We start from the raw sequence: 21640 nt of genomic DNA on the forward strand, positions 1-21640 counted from the left end.
ACGAACGCGAGGTTCGTTAAAATTGAGCTTGACGCTCACCTGAGTTGAACGCGAGGTTCACCTTAGAACGAACGCGAGGTTCGTTAAAATTGAGCTTGACGCTCACCTGAGTTGAACGCGAGGTTCACCTTAGAACGAACGCGAGGTTCGTTAAAATTGAGCTTGACGCTCACCTGAGTTGAACGCGAGGTTCACCTTAGAACGAACGCGAGGTTCGTTAAAATTGAGCTTGACGCTCACCTGAGTTGAACGCGAGGTTCACCTTAGAACGAACGCGAGGTTCGTTAAAATTGAGCTTGACGCTCACCTGAGTTGAACGCGAGGTTCACCTTAGAACGAACGCGAGGTTCGTTAAAATTGAGCTTGACGCTCACCTGAGTTGAACGCGAGGTTCACCTTAGAACGAACGCGAGGTTCGTTAAAATTGAGCTTGACGCTCACCTGAGTTGAACGCGAGGTTCACCTTAGAACGAACGCGAGGTTCGTTAAAATTGAGCTTGACGCTCACCTGAGTTGAACGCGAGGTTCACCTTAGAACGAACGCGAGGTTCGTTAAAATTGAGCTTGACGCTCACCTGAGTTGAACGCGAGGTTCACCTTAGAACGAACGCGAGGTTCGTTAAAATTGAGCTTGACGCTCACCTGAGTTGAACGCGAGGTTCACCTTAGAACGAACGCGAGGTTCGTTAAAATTGAGCTTGACGCTCACCTGAGTTGAACGCGAGGTTCACCTTAGAACGAACGCGAGGTTCGTTAAAATTGAGCTTGACGCTCACCTGAGTTGAACGCGAGGTTCACCTTAGAACGAACGCGAGGTTCGTTAAAATTGAGCTTGACGCTCACCTGAGTTGAACGCGAGGTTCACCTTAGAACGAACGCGAGGTTCGTTAAAATTGAGCTTGACGCTCACCTGAGTTGAACGCGAGGTTCACCTTAGAACGAACGCGAGGTTCGTTAAAATTGAGCTTGACGCTCACCTGAGTTGAACGCGAGGTTCACCTTAGAACGAACGCGAGGTTCGTTAAAATTGAGCTTGACGCTCACCTGAGTTGAACGCGAGGTTCACCTTAGAACGAACGCGAGGTTCGTTAAAATTGAGCTTGACGCTCACCTGAGTTGAACGCGAGGTTCACCTTAGAACGAACGCGAGGTTCGTTAAAATTGAGCTTGACGCTCACCTGAGTTGAACGCGAGGTTCACCTTAGAACGAACGCGAGGTTCGTTAAAATTGAGCTTGACGCTCACCTGAGTTGAACGCGAGGTTCACCTTAGAACGAACGCGAGGTTCGTTAAAATTGAGCTTGACGCTCACCTGAGTTGAACGCGAGGTTCACCTTAGAACGAACGCGAGGTTCGTTAAAATTGAGCTTGACGCTCACCTGAGTTGAACGCGAGGTTCACCTTAGAACGAACGCGAGGTTCGTTAAAATTGAGCTTGACGCTCACCTGAGTTGAACGCGAGGTTCACCTTAGAACGAACGCGAGGTTCGTTAAAATTGAGCTTGACGCTCACCTGAGTTGAACGCGAGGTTCACCTTAGAACGAACGCGAGGTTCGTTAAAATTGAGCTTGACGCTCACCTGAGTTGAACGCGAGGTTCACCTTAGAACGAACGCGAGGTTCGTTAAAATTGAGCTTGACGCTCACCTGAGTTGAACGCGAGGTTCACCTTAGAACGAACGCGAGGTTCGTTAAAATTGAGCTTGACGCTCACCTGAGTTGAACGCGAGGTTCACCTTAGAACGAACGCGAGGTTCGTTAAAATTGAGCTTGACGCTCACCTGAGTTGAACGCGAGGTTCACCTTAGAACGAACGCGAGGTTCGTTAAAATTGAGCTTGACGCTCACCTGAGTTGAACGCGAGGTTCACCTTAGAACGAACGCGAGGTTCGTTAAAATTGAGCTTGACGCTCACCTGAGTTGAACGCGAGGTTCACCTTAGAACGAACGCGAGGTTCGTTAAAATTGAGCTTGACGCTCACCTGAGTTGAACGCGAGGTTCACCTTAGAACGAACGCGAGGTTCGTTAAAATTGAGCTTGACGCTCACCTGAGTTGAACGCGAGGTTCACCTTAGAACGAACGCGAGGTTCGTTAAAATTGAGCTTGACGCTCACCTGAGTTGAACGCGAGGTTCACCTTAGAACGAACGCGAGGTTCGTTAAAATTGAGCTTGACGCTCACCTGAGTTGAACGCGAGGTTCACCTTAGAACGAACGCGAGGTTCGTTAAAATTGAGCTTGACGCTCACCTGAGTTGAACGCGAGGTTCACCTTAGAACGAACGCGAGGTTCGTTAAAATTGAGCTTGACGCTCACCTGAGTTGAACGCGAGGTTCACCTTAGAACGAACGCGAGGTTCGTTAAAATTGAGCTTGACGCTCACCTGAGTTGAACGCGAGGTTCACCTTAGAACGAACGCGAGGTTCGTTAAAATTGAGCTTGACGCTCACCTGAGTTGAACGCGAGGTTCACCTTAGAACGAACGCGAGGTTCGTTAAAATTGAGCTTGACGCTCACCTGAGTTGAACGCGAGGTTCACCTTAGAACGAACGCGAGGTTCGTTAAAATTGAGCTTGACGCTCACCTGAGTTGAACGCGAGGTTCACCTTAGAACGAACGCGAGGTTCGTTAAAATTGAGCTTGACGCTCACCTGAGTTGAACGCGAGGTTCACCTTAGAACGAACGCGAGGTTCGTTAAAATTGAGCTTGACGCTCACCTGAGTTGAACGCGAGGTTCACCTTAGAACGAACGCGAGGTTCGTTAAAATTGAGCTTGACGCTCACCTGAGTTGAACGCGAGGTTCACCTTAGAACGAACGCGAGGTTCGTTAAAATTGAGCTTGACGCTCACCTGAGTTGAACGCGAGGTTCACCTTAGAACGAACGCGAGGTTCGTTAAAATTGAGCTTGACGCTCACCTGAGTTGAACGCGAGGTTCACCTTAGAACGAACGCGAGGTTCGTTAAAATTGAGCTTGACGCTCACCTGAGTTGAACGCGAGGTTCACCTTAGAACGAACGCGAGGTTCGTTAAAATTGAGCTTGACGCTCACCTGAGTTGAACGCGAGGTTCACCTTAGAACGAACGCGAGGTTCGTTAAAATTGAGCTTGACGCTCACCTGAGTTGAACGCGAGGTTCACCTTAGAACGAACGCGAGGTTCGTTAAAATTGAGCTTGACGCTCACCTGAGTTGAACGCGAGGTTCACCTTAGAACGAACGCGAGGTTCGTTAAAATTGAGCTTGACGCTCACCTGAGTTGAACGCGAGGTTCACCTTAGAACGAACGCGAGGTTCGTTAAAATTGAGCTTGACGCTCACCTGAGTTGAACGCGAGGTTCACCTTAGAACGAACGCGAGGTTCGTTAAAATTGAGCTTGACGCTCACCTGAGTTGAACGCGAGGTTCACCTTAGAACGAACGCGAGGTTCGTCAAAATTGAGCTTGACGCTCACCTGAGTTGAACGCGAGGTTCACTTTAGAACGAACGCGAGGTTCGTTTAAAATTTGAGCGCGAGGCTCACCTTAATCCTGAGGTTCGTTAAAATTGAGCTTGACGCTCACCTGAGTTGAACGCGAGGTTCACCTTAGAACGAACGCGAGGTTCGTTGAGCGCGAAGCTCGGTTAAAATTGAACGAACGCGAGGTTCGTTTGAGGTAACCACCTCCTTAATTTTCGCCATGAACCCTTAGGGTTTCAAATTGAAACCGCCGCCGGCCAAACTCAAAAAATCTTTGATTTTTATTTTCAAAACAGATCCAGAATTGGAAAAAATTGAAGAAAAAATCAAAGAAAAATCCAAAAAATTCCAAAAAGTTACTGTTCATCCGGAAAAATACTTTACTGCTCACCCGAAAAAAAATTTCGTTACTGTTCACCGAACATTACTGTTCATCCGAACCCAAAAATTGAATCTTTAACCAGAGATTTAAGATCAAAAAACCCAATAAAAACTTAAATCCCTAAGAATTAATCAATGTGGCTCTGATACCACTTGTTAGATCTTCATCATAAAATTTGAGATCTAAAACCATATAGCCATGATTAATTCAAAGAGATTAACAATAATCTAAAAGGAGCGGAAGCTTATACCTGAATCCATGGATGAACCTTGAGATGGGTTTTGGATCTTCTAACCTTAGGGTTTTCTCTATTAGCCGAATTTCTCTCTTAGATGGGGGTGAAGAGAATTAGAGAATGTAACCCTAGGTTAGGGACCATAACCCCTTATTTATAGATGTTGTACATTTGTAATTTAGCCCCTCAATAAATTACAATTACAACCTGGTATCTGCACATATAACCCCATGACTTATTTAAATACCAAATTAACCCAACTTAATTGATCACTTAGTGGGTTATCCTGAAAGATAGCAATACACATTGATTAATCATATGTGCCCACAAATAGATTTATTAGATTAAATCCAACATCAACTAGATAATCAATAACTGTGATTATATAGTGGTCTCTCCACTATTTTTTTTTATAGTTGAGAGGATCCGAATCCAATAAGTTGGCACTTAGCCTCTGCCACGTGCACTCCATTATTTTAAGTACTGGAAACCAGTGGCGGAGCCACCCTTGTTCAAGGTGGTTCCTTTGAACCACCTCAGTTTTAGAAATAGTCCATACATAATATACATATCAGTAATGTACTCAAAGTTGTTTCTATCCCAGCGGCAATGAGCATGGTATAAAAATAGTTACTTCAGGAGGTCTTGTGTTCAATACTTAGGCCTTTCATTATTGCATTTAGAATCTCAATTTTATTCTTCATTCTTTGTTTTCACTCTACTTTTTTTGCGTCTTAACCTTTTTTTTTCTCTCTTTTCTAAGTTTTACCGGCCTTCTAATCATCATCTTTTTATGAAGATAAGTTAAATTATTGTTTTTATATATTTACTACTGTATTTTCTTCTTTTTGTTATTTTCTCCTCTATTTCTATTTATTCCTATTTATTTCTTGATTTTTCCCCTACGATTAATTAAAATTTCTTTAAGGTTCATTTTGAACCACCACTTAAGAGGTTGTACATCCGCCACTGCTGGAAACTATAGTTATATCTGACGCCATTAACGTAAATCTGGATACAAGCCGAGATTAAAAAAAAACGAAACACGTCTCTTCCATTACAATATGTATGCACGTGAGTTTCTGCACCCCTTCTCCTGTTACGTGCCGATCACAAGAGGAGCTGTTTGCTGTTCTATCAATAGTACGAGGATCTAATCAGGATGTCGGCCGTGCAAGTCCTACTGCCGCCCCATCGGCAGCACGAAGCTCATGATGCCACGTGTCGTGGTCGGTGTCGTGGGACCCCTCCAAGTTTTGGGCTTCTGGTACCGTACTGGATACCCCGCCCAGCGCCCCTCGACTGCTTCTCCAGGCGAATCAGATACACGCAACGTCTAGATCCTTCTCGGTTCGTTTGATATAACTCTCCGCGACTTCCTTGAATAAATTAAGGGCAACTTACTTTGTATAGAGTGCACTCCTCTTTTTTATATTATCAGCTCACAATAACGTGTCATCTCAAATATGCTCACCGGGTCTCTACCGAGCGCGCCGCGGGTGCTGACATGTCAGGCGGTGCAGCCGTGCCCTTCGCCCTCCTCACCCTCCTCGCCGGCCGTCAGCGCTCGCATGACTCCGACTCTTCCGGGCGCCCACCGTTTCCCCGTCGCTCGTATGGTCGGAGGCCCTGCGGAGGTCGCGTCATCACCGGCCTTCTTGAACCGACGTCCGGGCCGTGGTGCCGACGTCCCGACTCTGTGGCCGTCGCTTTCGCTGATGCTCACAGCTTGCTCTCCAGAAGCTTCTGTGCCTGATACGAGATTGCGCTGAGAAAGACGCCCGGTTGTGGATCCTGATGAATGCTGACCGTGTCTTATCGGAGTTCAGGGCTCAAATTCGGGCGATATCCACGGCCCTCGACGTACTTCCCCTCGATTCCGTGGGTGCCGACGAGGAGATGAAGGAGATGATCGGGATGATCACTCGGCAGTCGTGGAAAGTGGAGGTCAGGATCGACCGGGAGGATGACCGGGCAATCAGAGCCGTACGATCGATCCTTGATCTGTTCGAGAGAGGCGTAAGCCCTGACCCAGCTGATCTCCGTCGGCTCCTCTCATACCTGGGCGTAACGGATTGGGACGACTGCAATGGGGCGATCACGTTTATGGAAGAAGAAATCTTCGAGCATTGTGACGACGAGGACAACAATGGCGAAGCTGGCCTCTTGGGTAGCTTGCTTGGGTTGCTGATCTATTGCCGAGCTGTTCTGTTCAACGTCCACGCTAATGTCAACCCGAAGAAGTGCGGCCGGAGAGAAGATTGTCAATTTAATGACGAACGCAGCTTAAATTTCCTCAACCCCGACGTCCTCCGGTGCCCGATCTCTCTTGATCTGATGCTCGATCCCGTGACAATTTCGACCGGGCAGACCTATGACCGAGAATCCATCCTTCGATGGTTCAAGGATGGGCTGGACACCTGTCCGGTGACCGGAGAGAAGCTAAAGCATACAAATAGCGTCCCCAATTCGAGCCTCCAAAAGCTCGTCAGAGACTTCTGCATCCTCAAGAAGATCCCCATCGCCGAGCCAAGCAAGAAGAAGAAGCGCGATCTGGGGAAGACTCTGCACCCTCAGAGCTTAGCAGCTGTTGAAGCTACAAGAATGACCGCGGTATTCCTCGCTGGAAAATTATCCGCTGGCTCTGGAGAAGAGAAGAACAGGGCTGCTTACGAGATCCGATTGCTTGCAAAATCGAGCCTCTTCCATAGAATTTGCTTAGTAGAAGCAGATTGTGTCCCGTGGCTCCTACATCTAGTTTCTTCATCAGACCCTTCAACACAAGACAATGTCGTTGCCGCTCTGCTGAACATCTCCAAACACCCCAGTGGTAGAACAGCCATCTTTGAGGTCGGCGGTGCGAGTCTCATTGTCAACGCCATAACTGATGGCCTCAAGGTTGAGATACAGCAAAATGCGGCTGCAATTCTCTTTTATCTCTCTTCTGTCCGGGAGTATCGGAACTCCCTGGAGCCATACCAGCATTAGTAAACTTGCTGAATAAAGGAACTTACAGAGGCAAGAAGAACGCCATTGTCGCGCTCTTTGGCCTTCTACTGTTCCCTGGCAACCATCCTAGGGTTTTGGCTACAGGAATTATACCGATTCTCATCGATCTGCTGATTGATGAAAGGGAAGATCTTGTTAATGATTGTGTCGGGGTTCTTGCAAAGATTGCAGAGAGAAGAGAAGGAACCAAGATGATATTAAGATCGTCCTCCGATGTGCTTCAAAAGCTTGTTCAGGTACTTCATTCAGCTTCATCTCGCTCTGGAAAAGAGTACTCGGTTTCTTTGATGCTGTTTCTATGTCTCAATGGGGGTCAAAAGGTAATCAAGCAGTTAGACGGCTTGCCACTGTTGATGCCTTCGCTGTATTCTATCATCGCTGGAGGGCCACCACAAGCTTCGAAGAAGGCGAGAACGCTGATCAATCACATTCATCAGATTTATGATCAAGATCAAGATCAAGATCAAGATCACTCCATTTCTGCGCTCACTTCGCCATTGCATGATCAGATGGTTCATGCTCTCTAGTCTGTATATGTAAATTTGGTCTACTTTTTTTTGTGATCCCAGCTCGAAATTTTTACACAGAGCTGAGATATATGTAGTGTGATATAGACATACAAGAGTGTATATATGTACAAAATGTAAGGCTTGCGATTTTTTGATGTATATATTCGTAATAATTAAAGACTGTTCGGACAAATTTCATTCAGTTTCAGATAAAGGAATTCTGATGTGATGTGTTTCATTCTCTCTGGTTGAGATTTCGAGTGCATTTTCTAACCCTGATCACCTGCTCTATTGAGGGGCGTTGCTGTTTAAGCGAGGTACATGAGGGAGCTAGCTTGAAAACAAGCTCAAAAGTCTTTACTGAGAAATCTTCATCGAGTCTGGCATGGCAAATTCAGAAATATTACCACCTCTTGTAAGCAGTTTACCCTAACAAAACAAAGGAACATATACACCGATAGTTGAGAAATATTTGACAGTAATCAAGGACAAGATTTAAAAGGGTTAGTTACTAGCTAGCTCACCATTTCATGAAGAGATACAGGCTGCAAAAAGTTTAAGTTAACAAGTCGCTTGCCTGAAATAATTTGTAACAGTACCGAAGCTGTACACATCACCAGCAGCATTAACATGGTGGTCTTGACGATATTCAGGATCTACATACCCAAATGTGACTCTCACTTCAGAGCTTACGTTTGAAACGTCGAGAGGTCCATCACTTTAGACGAGCCAAAGTCTGACAACTTTGCTTCAAAATCATCTCCTGGAAGACTACTGGTTGGCTGCAGGAATTTAGTTACAGAGCAGTTGAGAAAAAGAAATTCAGAAGCCCAAAATACAGATATCTGCGTTTCTTTCTCCTAAAAGAAACAGTAATATGCTATTGTGCGCCGCGGAAGCCGATTCGGCAAGTCAATAGCACACACAAGAACCAAAATAGATCACAATAGCCACAAGCAACCCAATCACAGCAAGAACACAAGATATACGTGGTTCGGCAATGTGCCTACGTCCACGGGACAAGGAGGGGGAAGTTTTACTAATGAAAATCAAGGGGAATACAAATTAGGGTTACAAATCTTACCACAAACCCTCAAACAAGACCTCTTCATCTCTCCAAATGACTTCAACAATGGAAGCCCTCTAAATCCCCTTTCATATAAGTATATATAAGTATATATAAGTACAGGGCCGGCCCTGGGGTAAGCCCACCAAGCCCCGCGGCTGGGGCAACCCGGGCCAAAATCTAGGGTTTTAGAACTCAGAAGGGGGGTGCAAAAAAACTTAGAAAGGGGAGAGATGAGCAGGGGGCTAGGGATCCCGGTGAAGCTCCTCCACGAGTCGGCGGGCCACGTGGTGACGGTGGAGCTCAAGAGCGGCGAGCACTACACAGGGAGCATGATCGAGTGCGAGGACAACTAGAATTGCCAACTCGAGAACATCACTTTCACTGATAGGGTGTGTTTTTCTTAATCTCAATTCCATCGTGTTTCCCCCCTTTGTTGGATCTTTTAAATTTGCTATAGAGTGGTTGATAATTTTATTTCACTTATATCTTATTAAAAGCCAAATCGCTATTACTAAATTGACAAAGGCATGAAGCAAAGGGGTTAGTGTAAGAAAGAAATAAAGTAGAAAGAGGTCAATTAAAGAATCTATTCGATTCTATTCCTATGTCACTTTCTGAATAAATTTTTCCATGAAATATTTCTTACATAAATAACAAGAATCAAAATGCCTATAATGGTAGCTAAATAGGTGCCTTAGCAAATAAGATTTTGTCCTAACATGTTTGAACTTGGATTCAAGTGTTTCTGGATATGGTAACTATACTTCACCTAACATAATTAGAATATACACAACGCCTGCCACAAATTTCTTCCTGATCTAAATCAGAACCTGAATAGTAAAGTGAACCAGAACAGGATTAGGATATTCAGTAAGTTTCTTTTATAATATCATAATAACTGTGAATTTATAGCATATTCGAAGTCACAAGTAACTCAGCCTCTCGCACAGACGACCGAAAACACTTTCACAAGGGATGGAATCAGTCAAGTAGTTAGTGGGGTCAATTCTTATAACATCTTTATGGAATCAGTTGCAGGTTTGCTGATACTAAACCTTCAGTATACATCAACATATTAGTAAAACCGTGTCCTGTCATGATCAATTCTCATATGTAACGATGTTGGGTAATTATTATGAAACTCCCTTCAGGTTTGTCACTTTATATAAATTTTATGAAAGTATCACCACTTTAAAGCGAAAAATAAACTATTGGAAAGAACATATATTGCTCTTTCCAAAAGTTTCTGCTATTTTGTTATCTCGTCTTTTAAATTTGTTCTACTGCACTCATCTTAACATTTCGTTCAATCTTGTTCCTCTTGTCTATGAACACCATTGGTTAACTCTCCTTGTAGCTATTTAGCTATGGTTGTTTCGTATCAATCATAGTGTTTTCCTTCTGGAGCTTTTGTCGTGTCAGTTTTTTTGTTTAATCTGTAGAATTTCAAACTTTTGTTACTTTGTAGGATGGAAACTTGTCACAACTTGAGCATGTTTTCATCAGAGGCAGCAAGGTCCGGTAAGTTCATCATGGCTATTATTTTATCTTATCATACAAAATACCAACATATATCAGTGTTATACAACTAATTTGGGCTGATTTCTACAGGTTCATGGTCATTCTTGATATGCTAAAGAATGCTCCTATGTTCAAACGTTTGGATGCCAGAATTAAGGTGTGCAATGTGTATTCTTGTTTATCTTTGCTATAAAGTATTAACTATGGCTGAGGGCAGGGGCGTAGCCAGAAATTTTTTTTTCCCTGGCGAAAAATAAAGGGTTTCGGAGATGATGCAGTGAGGGAGTCGGAGATGATGCAGTCAGGATTTCGGTCGACGATGATGGGCTCGAGGAGAGGGCGGAAGAGGCGGAGGGAGACGATGATGGGCTCGAGGAGAGGGCGGAAGAGGCGGAGGGAGCCGGTGAAGGTGTCGAAGAGGGAGGAGGGGATCGAGGAGAGGTTCTCTTTGCCGAGGAGGAGGTGGGTCTTGTTGGGGGAGGGGAGGGCGACAGTGACGATTGAGAGCTTGGGGGAGGAGGTGAGGACGGTGGCGGCATTGGCGGGAGTGGTGACTAGGGTCGCACGGACGCCGCAGGAGGAGAAAATGACGGCCATGTCGACCATCGGGATGAAGTGGCCTGGACTCATTAAGGGGAAGAAGAGGATGAGGAGGGGTTTCTCGGAATTTGAAGCCATAGTTAGACTGCAGGATTATAAATCAAACCAGTTTAAAGATTTTTGTATGTTGTCCATACTTAATAGAAGAACAAGTAAATATTTAAATCCTGCAGTCTAAAGATTTTATGGACAACATACAAAAAGCTTAATGGGGGTATTATATATGTTAACTTTCTTGCCCTGGGCAGCTGCCCAGGGCAAGCTCTATGTGGCTCCGCCACTGGCTGAGGGTGCTAGATTTTCTCATTCTGTTTTGTTTTTTTAATGCGGGGTAAGGGTTCTTCTCTTGGTGTTGGCCGTGGCCGTGCTGTTGCTATGCGTGCCCGACCCATCCCGGGTTAGTTCTATTTTGTTAATAGACCTATTTTCCTTTGTTACTCAAATAGCCCTACAAATGCAGCTATTAACACATACATCACTTTGCTAGAAAAGAATTTTGTGACTGCAACTATTATGCATCTTCCTATCTTGTCATCTATTTTTTTAATTCGATTAAGGTATTAGAAGACATATATCACTTTAGATTACACATGAACTTTTATTCTGTTGGTATCTTAAGATGGGTTCCCATCATAAGAAGTATCACGTACTGTATTGTAGTAGGTTGATAATCTGGAATTTGTAAGCATCTATAAGCTCTGGTTTATAGTAACGTCATCTATTTTCTTATATGAATATTGATTTTGCAAGAGAATATTATCAGTTTGAGCCCAATATAGAACGCTAAATGGTGTTATATGTATTCATTTTTATCGTTATTGTTCGTACTAAATTTTTAATATAAAGGGCAACCAAAATTGGATTGGGCTAGGACAACCCAAACCTCGGGGCCGGCCCTGTATAAGTATACTCTCTCTTATATAAGTATATATATGTATAAGTATATATAAGTATACTCTCTTTTATATAAGTATATATATGTATAAGTATGTTCTCTCTTAATACATGTATAAGTATATATAAGTATACTCTCTTATATATGTATGAAATATGTATAAATATATATAAGTATGCTCTCTCTTAATATAAGAATATATATAAGTATATTCTCTCTTATATATGTATATATCTCTTATATAATTATATATATGTATAAGTATCTGCAGGGCGCTGTACAAGGAGAAAAGTACAGAAGGGTTTTGAAGAAAAATTGCAGCAGTCATTCCTTTGTTTCTTTGTGTTTGAGCAGCCCTTTATTAAGGGTTTTGTGCATCCCTTTGAGAGAGCTTTGTGAGGGATTTGAGAGTTTGTGTGAGGGTTTTATTTGTGAGATTCTTGTGTAAACCCTATTTGTATTCTCTCCCTCTATTAGTAGATCTCCCCCCTCCTTGCCCCGTGGACGTAGGCAATTTGCCGAACCACGTAAAAATTGGTTGTACTGTTTTTGTGTGATTTGTAATAGCTTTTAGGGTCCCTCGACGCGCAGTCCTAGAGCTGACGAGAGGAAGAGCTAATATCCCACTTTGATGGGATATTAGGCTTCAGATTCTTGTTCCCTTTGAGAAACAAGAATTCTTATTGCGATCTAACTCTCTTGTTGTGCTGCCGAAGTGCTGCCGAAATTTTCGCTGCGCGCAACAAGTGGTATCAGAGCCCAGATTTTAGATCTAGGATTTTTTTTGGTGGAGGAAGATTTTGTGTGAAGCTTGGTTCTTGGAGTTCTAGGCTTCGGTGGAGATAGCATTAGGAGTTGCCGTTGGAGATTTCGCTTTCCTCGTGTGGATAGGAGATCTATTTAGAATCCGATCTAGGGTTCAGTTGGGTGGTTCCTAATTTTTATCAAATTTGTTCTTTCTCTATAATTTGGAGTTAGTTTGCAATGGGAGAAGAAGGTGAAAGCAGCAAATCGATGGCGAGTACAATACAAGTTGGTTTTCAGAACACTAAAATTAGTGTGGTGAAGTATGATGGCAAAATCAACTTTGGTTTGTGGATGAGCGACGAACATGATGCGCTCAATGCTCAGAATTTGGAAGAGACCATCATGGTCCACGAGATGCCACCTAAATATGAAGAGGCGGTATGGGATAAGATGAATAGGAACGCGTGTAGGGTGATCAGGTCCTGTTTGGAACAGGAATTGAAATATGATGTGATTGGGGTGAAGTCTGCAATGAAGATGTGGGAAATTCTCAACAACAAGTATCTCACAAAGAGTGTTGAGAACAGGTTGCACTTGCTGCGAAGACTCTTCAGATTTCAGATGTCTAGAGGCACCTCGCTAGCGGCTCATGTGAACAACTACACTAAGTTGTTGTCGGACTTGGCGAATGTTGATGAGAAGATATCGGATGAGTACAAGGCGATTATTTTGTTGGGCTCTTTACCGGATGAGGAGTATGATACCTTCGTGCTCACTTTGTTGAACGGGATATCTTCTATCAGCTATAGTGAAGTGACTAACGCTTTGACGAACTACGATTTGAGGAGGAATGATAAGGAGACTTCCCGCGCTAGTACTTCAGGCGAGGCCTTGTCGACGAGAGGTAGAAGCCCATATCCAAAAGGTGGTAATAGAGGAAGGTCAAAGTCTAGAGGCCGCCACCAATTAGCAAAGAACCAATGTGTATTCTGCAAGGAGCAGTGACATTGGAAGAGAGACTGTCCGAAGCTCAAGGAGAAAGAGAATGGCAAGAAAAAGGGCCCGAAGGCTAATGAGGTGAATATTACGAAAGGCGATGATTCCGATGATTCGTGCTTTTCTCTAGTAATTACTCCGGAGGTGAACCATATGGATGCATCAGATTGGATGCTTGATTCCGACGCTACTTTTCATGTGACCCCTAGGCGAGACTGGTTTGCATCTTTTGAGAAAGTCGACGGGGTGTTGTTGTCATGGGAAATGATCAATCCTGTGGCGTTTGTGGGATAGGTACCGTGCGGATTAGGATGCACGATGGAGTAGTCCGTGAGTTGAAGGAGGTGAGATTTGTTCCTCAACTGAAGAAAAATCTTATCTCAGTTGGAGCTTTGGAGGCGAAGGGATTCAAGGTGACTTTCGAAAACGCTGTAGCGAAGGTTACTAAGGGATCATTGGTGGTGATGAGGGGAGTCCGCAATCGGAATTTGTATTATCTGAAGGGAAGCACCGAGATTGGCCAGGTTGCTTCGGCTATTTCAGAAGCGGACATGAGCAGACTTTGGCACTATAGATTGGGGCACACAGGTGAAAAGTCACTGCAGGCATTGTGCAAGCAGGGGCTATTGAAGGGAGCCAAGAGTGGGAAGATTGAGTTCTGTGAGCACTGTGTTCTTGGCAAGAAGACGAAGGTGAAGTTCGGAACTACCATTCATCAGACGAGGGGCATCCTGGACTACGTGCACACAGACGTTTGGGGTCCCACCAAGACTGCATCACTTGGTGGTAGACATTGGTTCGTCACTTTTGTAGATGACTATTCTAGGCGTTGTTGGGTGTATACCATGAAGAATAAGAGTGAAGTCGTAGATTTGTTTGTGAAGTGGAAGAAGAGATTGGAACTGCAGACTGGGAGAAAGATCAAGACGTTGCGATCCGACAACGGTGGTGAGTATACTTCAGACCCCTTTTTGCAGCTATGTCGAGACGAGGGCATAGAGAGACACTTCACAGTTAGTCATACACCGCAGCAAAATGGGGTGGCAGAGAGGTTGAATCGGTCTTTACTGGAGAAGATCCGATGCTTATTGTCGCAGAGTGGTTTGGAGAAGATCTTTTGGGCTGAGGCACTTACATATGCGAGCCACCTCATTAATAGGCTGCCTTCATCTGCGATTGAGGGGAAAACCCCTATGGAGATGTGGTCGGGAAAGCCAGCACACGATTATGACCAGCTCAAGGTATTTAGGTGCCCTGCATATTATCATGTTAGAACTGGTAAATTGGAACCTCGATCTAGGAAGGCCATATTTGTAGGATTCAAGCGTGGTGTCAAGGGATACAAGCTTTGGGATCCAGTTGATAAGAAGATTGTGCTGAGTAGGGACGTCACATTCGATGAGGCTTCTATCTTGAAGCTTACCAGCTCTCATCAGGTGGAGAGCAACCCGACAGAGGAGATATCGCAGGTGGTGGAGATCGATGCAGCTCCACATTGTCCAGATGGTACAGTATCCATGCAGGTGCCGACTGAGGTGACGCCAGGCGAGCACGACGGTGACACGGAGGATACGAGTACAAATGTGCAGGATCAAGAACCGACGGCTCAGGTTCAGGATTCTATTGCGGTTCGGAGACAGAGGAGAAACATACAGATGTCAGCACGGTATGCCGACACAGTTGCGTATGCACTTTCGGTGGAGAGTATCGATGAAATGGTGCCTACTATATTCAGAGAAGTCGAGCAGAGTTCGGAGGCTGATTCGTGGCAGGTGGCTATGCAGGAGGAGATGGAATCTCTTCATAAGAACGATGCATGGGAGCTTGTTGAGCTTCCAAATGGGCGGAAGGCAATTGGTTGCAAGTGGGTATACACGAAGAAGGAGGGTATTGAAGACACTCCATTGAGGTTCAAAGCTAGGTTGGTTGCAAAGGGCTATGCAAAGGAGGAAGGTATTGACTATAATGAGGTTTTTTCTCCGGTGGTGAAGCACTCTTCGATTCGGATTTTGCTAGTTTTGGTGGCACAGTATGGTTTAGAGCTAGATCAGTTGGATGTGAAGACCGCATTTCTTCATGGTGATCTTGATGAAGAAATATATATGACTCAGCCATTGGGATTCTGAGCTGCAGGGAAGGAAAAATTAGTTTGCAAACTGAAGAAATCGCTATACGGTTTGAAGCAGTCTCCTCGACAGTGGTATAGACGATTCGATGGTTTTATGATTGGTCATTCGTACACTCGGAGCCAGTTTGATCCTTGCATATATTTTCGTAAGTTGAAAGGAGGTGCGTACATTTATTTGTTGCTCTATGTCGATGACATGTTGGTTGCCTCTATTTCCAGGTCGGCTATAGATGAGTTAAAAGTTCAGCTTTCAAATGAGTTTGAGATGAAGGACTTGGGTGAGGCCAAACGCATTTTAGGAATGGAGATAGGCAGAGACAAGAAAAAGGGCAGAATTTGTTTGACACAAGTGGCTTATTTGAAGAAGGTTCTACAGCGATTCCATGTTAGCATGGATACGAAGCCAGTTAGTGTACCATTGGGAGCCCATTTGAAGCTTTCAGCTGGTCTTTCACCGAAGTCAGTTGAAGATCGTGAGTTGATGTCGAAGACTCCATATGCGAGTGCGGTTGGGAGCTTGATGTACGCGATGGTATGTACGAGGCCGGATTTGTCACAGGCGGTAAGCATGGTTTCGAGATACATGCATGATCCAGGAGTGGGTCATTGGGATGCCGTGAAATGGATTTTGAGGTACATTCGAGGTACGCATAATGTTGGTTTAGTTTATGAACGGGACACTACAGGTGGGCAGCTATGCATTGGCGGTTAGTTCTTAACTGGTCTTTTTTTATAAGCGCCGGTCTATGATGGGGTATGTGTTCACTTTGACCCGTGCGCCGGTGTGTTGGAGATGCACCTTACAGTCGACGGTGGCGTTTATGAACGGGACACTACAGGTGGGCAGCTATGCATTGGCGGTTAGTTCTTAACTGGTCTTTTTTTATAAGCGCCGGTCTATGATGGGGTATGTGTTCACTTTGACCCGTGCGCCGGTGTGTTGGAGATGCACCTTACAGTCGACGGTGGCTTTGTCTACGACGGAGGCAGAGTATATGGCAGTTACGGAGGCTGTGAAGGAGGCTATTTGGCTTCGAGGACTTTTGGAAGAACTTGGTATATCGCAGCGATCCGTCACTATTCATTGTGATAGCATGAGTGCTATCTATTTGGCGAAGAATCAGGTTTTTCATGCGCGGACGAAGTACATTGATGTTCGTTATCACTTCGTTCGGGATGTTCTTGAAGATGGCGATGTGGAGATTGTGAAAGTCCACACGAAGAATAATCCGGCAGATATGCTCACTAAGGTGGTTCCGAGCAACAAGTTTGATCATTGTCGAAAATTGTTGCATATTCGTGATTGTTGAGGCCGTTGGCGGTCATTTGGGTGAACTACGTTCGGCTTGATTCCTTGGGCAAGAGGATACGTAGGCAGTCATGTAGATGCAGCCGGTTTGGATTAGTTGATGGGGGTGAGATTGTTTGGACTCTCGTTCGGGTTCTCGACTTGTTGTGGATTGCGTTCGTACTGGACACAACAAGTGGGACATTTGGTTGCTTTGGTGTCGGCTCAGTTTTGAGAAAACTTCACCGAGGTGGAGAATTGTGAACGTGGGGGTAGTGGACGCGGTTTCACAACCGCGTGAGTGGACACGGACACGAGAAAGCCCACGAAACTCACCAAAGTATATATATATATATATATATATATATATATATATATGTTATATATATATATATGATATATAATATAGTATATATATTATATATATATATATATATATATATATTATAATATATATTATTATATATATACTTTTAAATATATATATATAATTTATATATATATATATATACCGTTTGTGATTTTTAGGTTATTGTACAGGAGGTTATGGTTGGGTCTTTTGCGGGCTGGGAAAACAAGGTTTGGTACGGTGATTGGTTTGCGGCTAGCAGAGAGTGAAAAGAGTTGGGTTTGTTGCATCCTTTCTTGTAGAGAGAGTTTGTGAGGCATTTGAGAAGTTGTTGAAGGGTTTATATTTGTGAGTGAATTGTTAAACCCTAGTTGTATCTCTCGCCTACTATAGTTATCTACTCGCCCTCCTTGCCCGTGGACGTAGGCAATTTGGCCGAACCACGTAAAAATTGGTTTGCTACGCTATTTCGTGTGATTTGTAATAGCTTTTAGTCCCTCAACGCGCAAGTCTAGAGCTGACGAGAGAAGAGGCTAATATCCCACTTTGATGAGATATTAGGCTTAGATTCTTGTGCCTTGAGAAACAAGAATTCTGTATTGCCGATCTAACTCTCTTGTTGTGCCTCGCCGAAGTGCGGCTGAAATTCCGCTGCGCGCAACTTTTATATTTAATATATATATATATATATATATTCATATATAATATTAAATATATATATAATATATATATATATATTATAATAATATATACATGCTAAAAAAAGTTACTATCCGGACGGGCCCGGCCGATCGCGATGCAGGCCCGGGCCCGGATTTTCCGGGCGGCGGGCTTCGTCCAGCCCGGGCGGGGGCTTTTTGGACCACCCCTACTATGTGCGTAGAGAGCAACCAGACCTAATACATCTGAAAGACCAGGCGCGGCGGCTTCCAATAATTTGACAGTCGTGTTTTCTAAAAGAATAAAACGCAAGAGGGCATAGCATATTATAACTAGTTACAGGCAACTCTAGTTGCGTACTGCCCTAAACAAACATGCGTTGTTAGGTACGATCTGTTTTGGGTTAAATATGACATTTTTAGCTTAATTACAATATCTTAACTAGTTATAATACTTACCAACAGTAATAGCAATATCTTAACTAGTTATAATAATTACCAACAGAACACGTGTGGAAATGTAAATGTTCATCAAATATTGAATTTTCCTTGGATAAATTGTTAGACTCCCTTAAAATTTTGCATTTTATGTTTAGCTATCAAAACTGAATAGAAAGTGAATCAAATATTGAAATTTAATATATGGATAAGTAACTTCAATTTCTCGATTTTTTTCTTGTTTGGCTGGTGAAAAATAATGAGAAAGTAAATAGAAAGTGGACGGTGGTCTTAATTGGAAATGTAATTCTTCCATTTTATTATTATTAGTTTTAGTAGTAAGCAGATTGGCTGTGAAACGCAAGGAGAGAGAGAACAATTATTTTATTCTCTCTTATTATGCTTAATGGTTCGCTTCAACTATTAATTCGATGACCCAAACGAAGAAAGTGGTGTTCAGGCCTAAGCCCGGGACTAGACCTGGTGCTAGCCCACTCAGGCTTGGGCAGGGCTTGGGCAGGCCTTGGCCTGGCTCGCTCATGGCTCAGGCCGCCCGAGCCCTATAAAATTTCTTTTTTGTAATCAATGAAGTATGCAAAGTTCTAAAAGAGTTTCAGAAGCACAAGAAGTTGCGACGGTAACGGTATGTAGGCGATGTTAGATCTACATCATAAAACTTGAGATCTAAAACCATATAGTCATGATTAATTCAAAGAGATTAACAAATAATCAAAAGAGCGGAAGCTTATACCTGAATCCATGGATGAAATCTTGATTTGGGTTTTTGATGATCTTCTAACCTTAGGGTTTCTCTAAAACCGAATTTCTCTAGCTAGATGAAGGTGTAGAGAATTAGAGAATGTAACCCTAGGTTAGGGACCATAACCCCTTATTTATAGATGTTGTACTTTTGTAATTTAGCCCCTCAATAAATCACAATTACAACCTGGTATCTGCACATATAACCCCATGATTATATTTAAATACCCATTAACCCAACTTAATTGATCACTTTAGTGGGTTATCCTGAAAGATAGCAATACACATTGATTAATCATATGTGCCCACAAATAGATTTATTAGATTAAATCCAACAGGCGAGCTTAGTATTTTTATAGTGTTTATTCAATATAATGATGGTTTAGCGAGCATGGATTATGAGGCAGCATCAGTGTCATAGACTCGTAGGCCAATGAGTTACGTAGAATCTGATTAATTTATATTAAGAGAATAATCTTAGCGTGTATATAAGTTTGTTCTTAATGACGAAAATGTGCTTGCTTAAATGTGTTTTTTTAATGAGAAGAACATTTGTATGTGACAAGTCTTAAACCGAGTTAACTACGTGTTTGATGTTCATATATTGGTCGTTTTATTTTTTCAAAAAGTTTGTTGATGTTAGATAATGAATGCTTTTCTATGTTATGTGTTACGGCTTGCAAATATACATATTTAATTTTAATATGTTATGAGTATTTCATTTCTTATATTTTCCAGGAAAAAAAGTACTCATCTCTTATAATCTATCAAATTGTTTTTTAATTAGAGTTTAAAAGAGCTAAACACTAAATTAAATATGATTAATAACCAATAAGTTGTTGGCCCAGTGGTAAGCAAGTTAGTCCGTAGTCGGGTACTTGCCTCTTGGCAAGAGTTCAAAGCTAGAAAGGCGCACTTATTAGAAAATAAATAAATAATTATGGTATTAATTACTATAGTATTTTAAAATAAAAAGTAAAAATATTTCTATGTTATAGCTGTTAACTACTTTCTACAACATCCCTAGTCATCTAAAGCTGCTACTTCAACTTTCCGCTTTTTCGTCAATGAAAAAAAAAATTATTAATTTCGAAATAGAAAGCAGCGAGGAAGTTAAAATAAGTTCACTTCCAACTAACCTTTTAAACGTATCGTCAAACTAATTCCACGCCCGTTTAACTATCGTGCGCATCTCGTGAGTTAAGACGCGTAGGCCTCTGTAACTGAACCACAGCAGTCTCTATTGTTACGGTTTTCTTTACATTATCGTGATTGGCTATTGTAAGCCAGCTGATGTACGCCTTTAACTGAAGTCGCGAACAGTCATGACCGACGACTGTAACGTCTTCCTACACTTTGAAATTCTAATTAACCCACGCGTTAATGTTTACGCTCTTAATATGTCAGTTAAACACACAGCTCACGTGGAAGTGGAAGCATAGAAAAGCTGGTATTATTCATATAACCGTTATTTTGTGGGTAAATTAAACTAAACCCCTCATGAAGTTTCGGTGTTTTGCACTGAACCCCTACGAGCTTTCAAAAATCACAGGCGACCCCGAATAGCTTTCTTTTTTTTTTTTGTGGAGAAAACCCTCAATAAATTTCTGCATTTTCCAGATAATCCCATGAATTAGAAGACGAAGACGATATAAAAAGATATTTTAAAAGTTACTGGGGGTTTAGTGTAATTTACCCAAAAGATATTGGATTTCTGCAAAAGATTGTTGGGGTTTTAGTGCGATTTTAGAATTCCATAGGGGTTTACCGTAAAATGCTAAAAGCTTATGGAGGTTCAATGTAATTTACTCTTATTTTAACATAGGCCGTATTTTGTTATTATATTAGACTACTTAGATGTTATTTTTCTTTTTGTGTTTCTTCCTTTTTTTTCATCCTTCTGTTTTGAAAAAGCTTTCTAACAATAAGTTCTCGAATGAGAAACAAATTATTCACTATTTTGACTACACATGCGTATGGATAGAGCAGCTAAACCGAGGTGCATGAACATTTAAAACACAAATTAAATTTTGCAACCAAGACAGCAAAATTATCCTTGCTCAGCTGCCCCTGCAAACAAACCCCATGCACGCGTAAAACTTAATTTGGAAATAACATATGCTAATACTTCCCACGCATAGTAAAATCTTAACATAATAAGTTTCAATCATCATCATTTCCTACTGGCCTCATCAATCACGGATTCAATCATCCTCCACGACCTCTCCACCGCCCTCTTCGCCCCTCCGGCCAAAACCCGAACTCTCTCCTCCATCTCCTCCCCTCCCTCCCCCTCCATCAGCTCCTTCACAAACCTCGCCAGGTCCTCGCCCTTAACCAACCCAAACTTACTCCCATCACTAGCCCTTACCCTAATCCCAACCCTCAACTCATCCACCACGAACTTCGCATTCAAATGCTGCTCTGCCATCATCGGCCACGCCAGAACCCTCACCCCCGAGCATACTGCCTCCAACAGCGAGTTCCACCCGCAGTGAGTAACGAACCCTTTAACGCTCTCATGCTGCAGAATCGCGCACTGATCGACCCAGTCCCGGACCACCACGCCTCTTTCGGCTACCCTCGGCTCGAAC

At 43.0% G+C, this 21640-nt stretch overlaps 3 protein-coding genes and 1 pseudogene across 3 annotated transcripts in view; 3 read left to right on the forward strand and 1 right to left on the reverse strand.

The window, feature by feature from the left end:
* On the forward strand, positions 5817-7040 carry LOC109842221 (U-box domain-containing protein 19-like; the record flags this gene model as incomplete). The annotated part of the gene is made up of 1 exon (XM_020411125.1): positions 5817-7040. A coding segment is annotated over exon 1 (1164 nt), but the record flags the coding sequence as incomplete, so codon positions are not given.
* LOC109842223 (U-box domain-containing protein 18-like) lies at positions 7043-7781 on the forward strand (the record flags this gene model as incomplete). The annotated part of the gene is made up of 1 exon (XM_020411126.1): positions 7043-7781. A coding segment is annotated over one exon (573 nt), but the record flags the coding sequence as incomplete, so codon positions are not given.
* On the forward strand, positions 8880-11189 carry LOC109842224 (annotated as a pseudogene).
* LOC109842225 (UDP-glycosyltransferase 90A1-like) overlaps positions 21220-21640 on the reverse strand; it is a 1373-nt gene continuing 952 nt past the window's right edge. Inside the window, 1 exon segment of the mRNA XM_020411127.1 lies at positions 21220-21633. Coding sequence (XP_020266716.1) covers positions 21220-21633 — 414 coding nt within the window.

Source organism: Asparagus officinalis, chromosome 5 (assembly GCF_001876935.1).
Source record: "Asparagus officinalis chromosome 5, Aspof.V1, whole genome shotgun sequence".
Lineage (NCBI taxonomy): Eukaryota > Viridiplantae > Streptophyta > Magnoliopsida > Asparagales > Asparagaceae > Asparagus > Asparagus officinalis.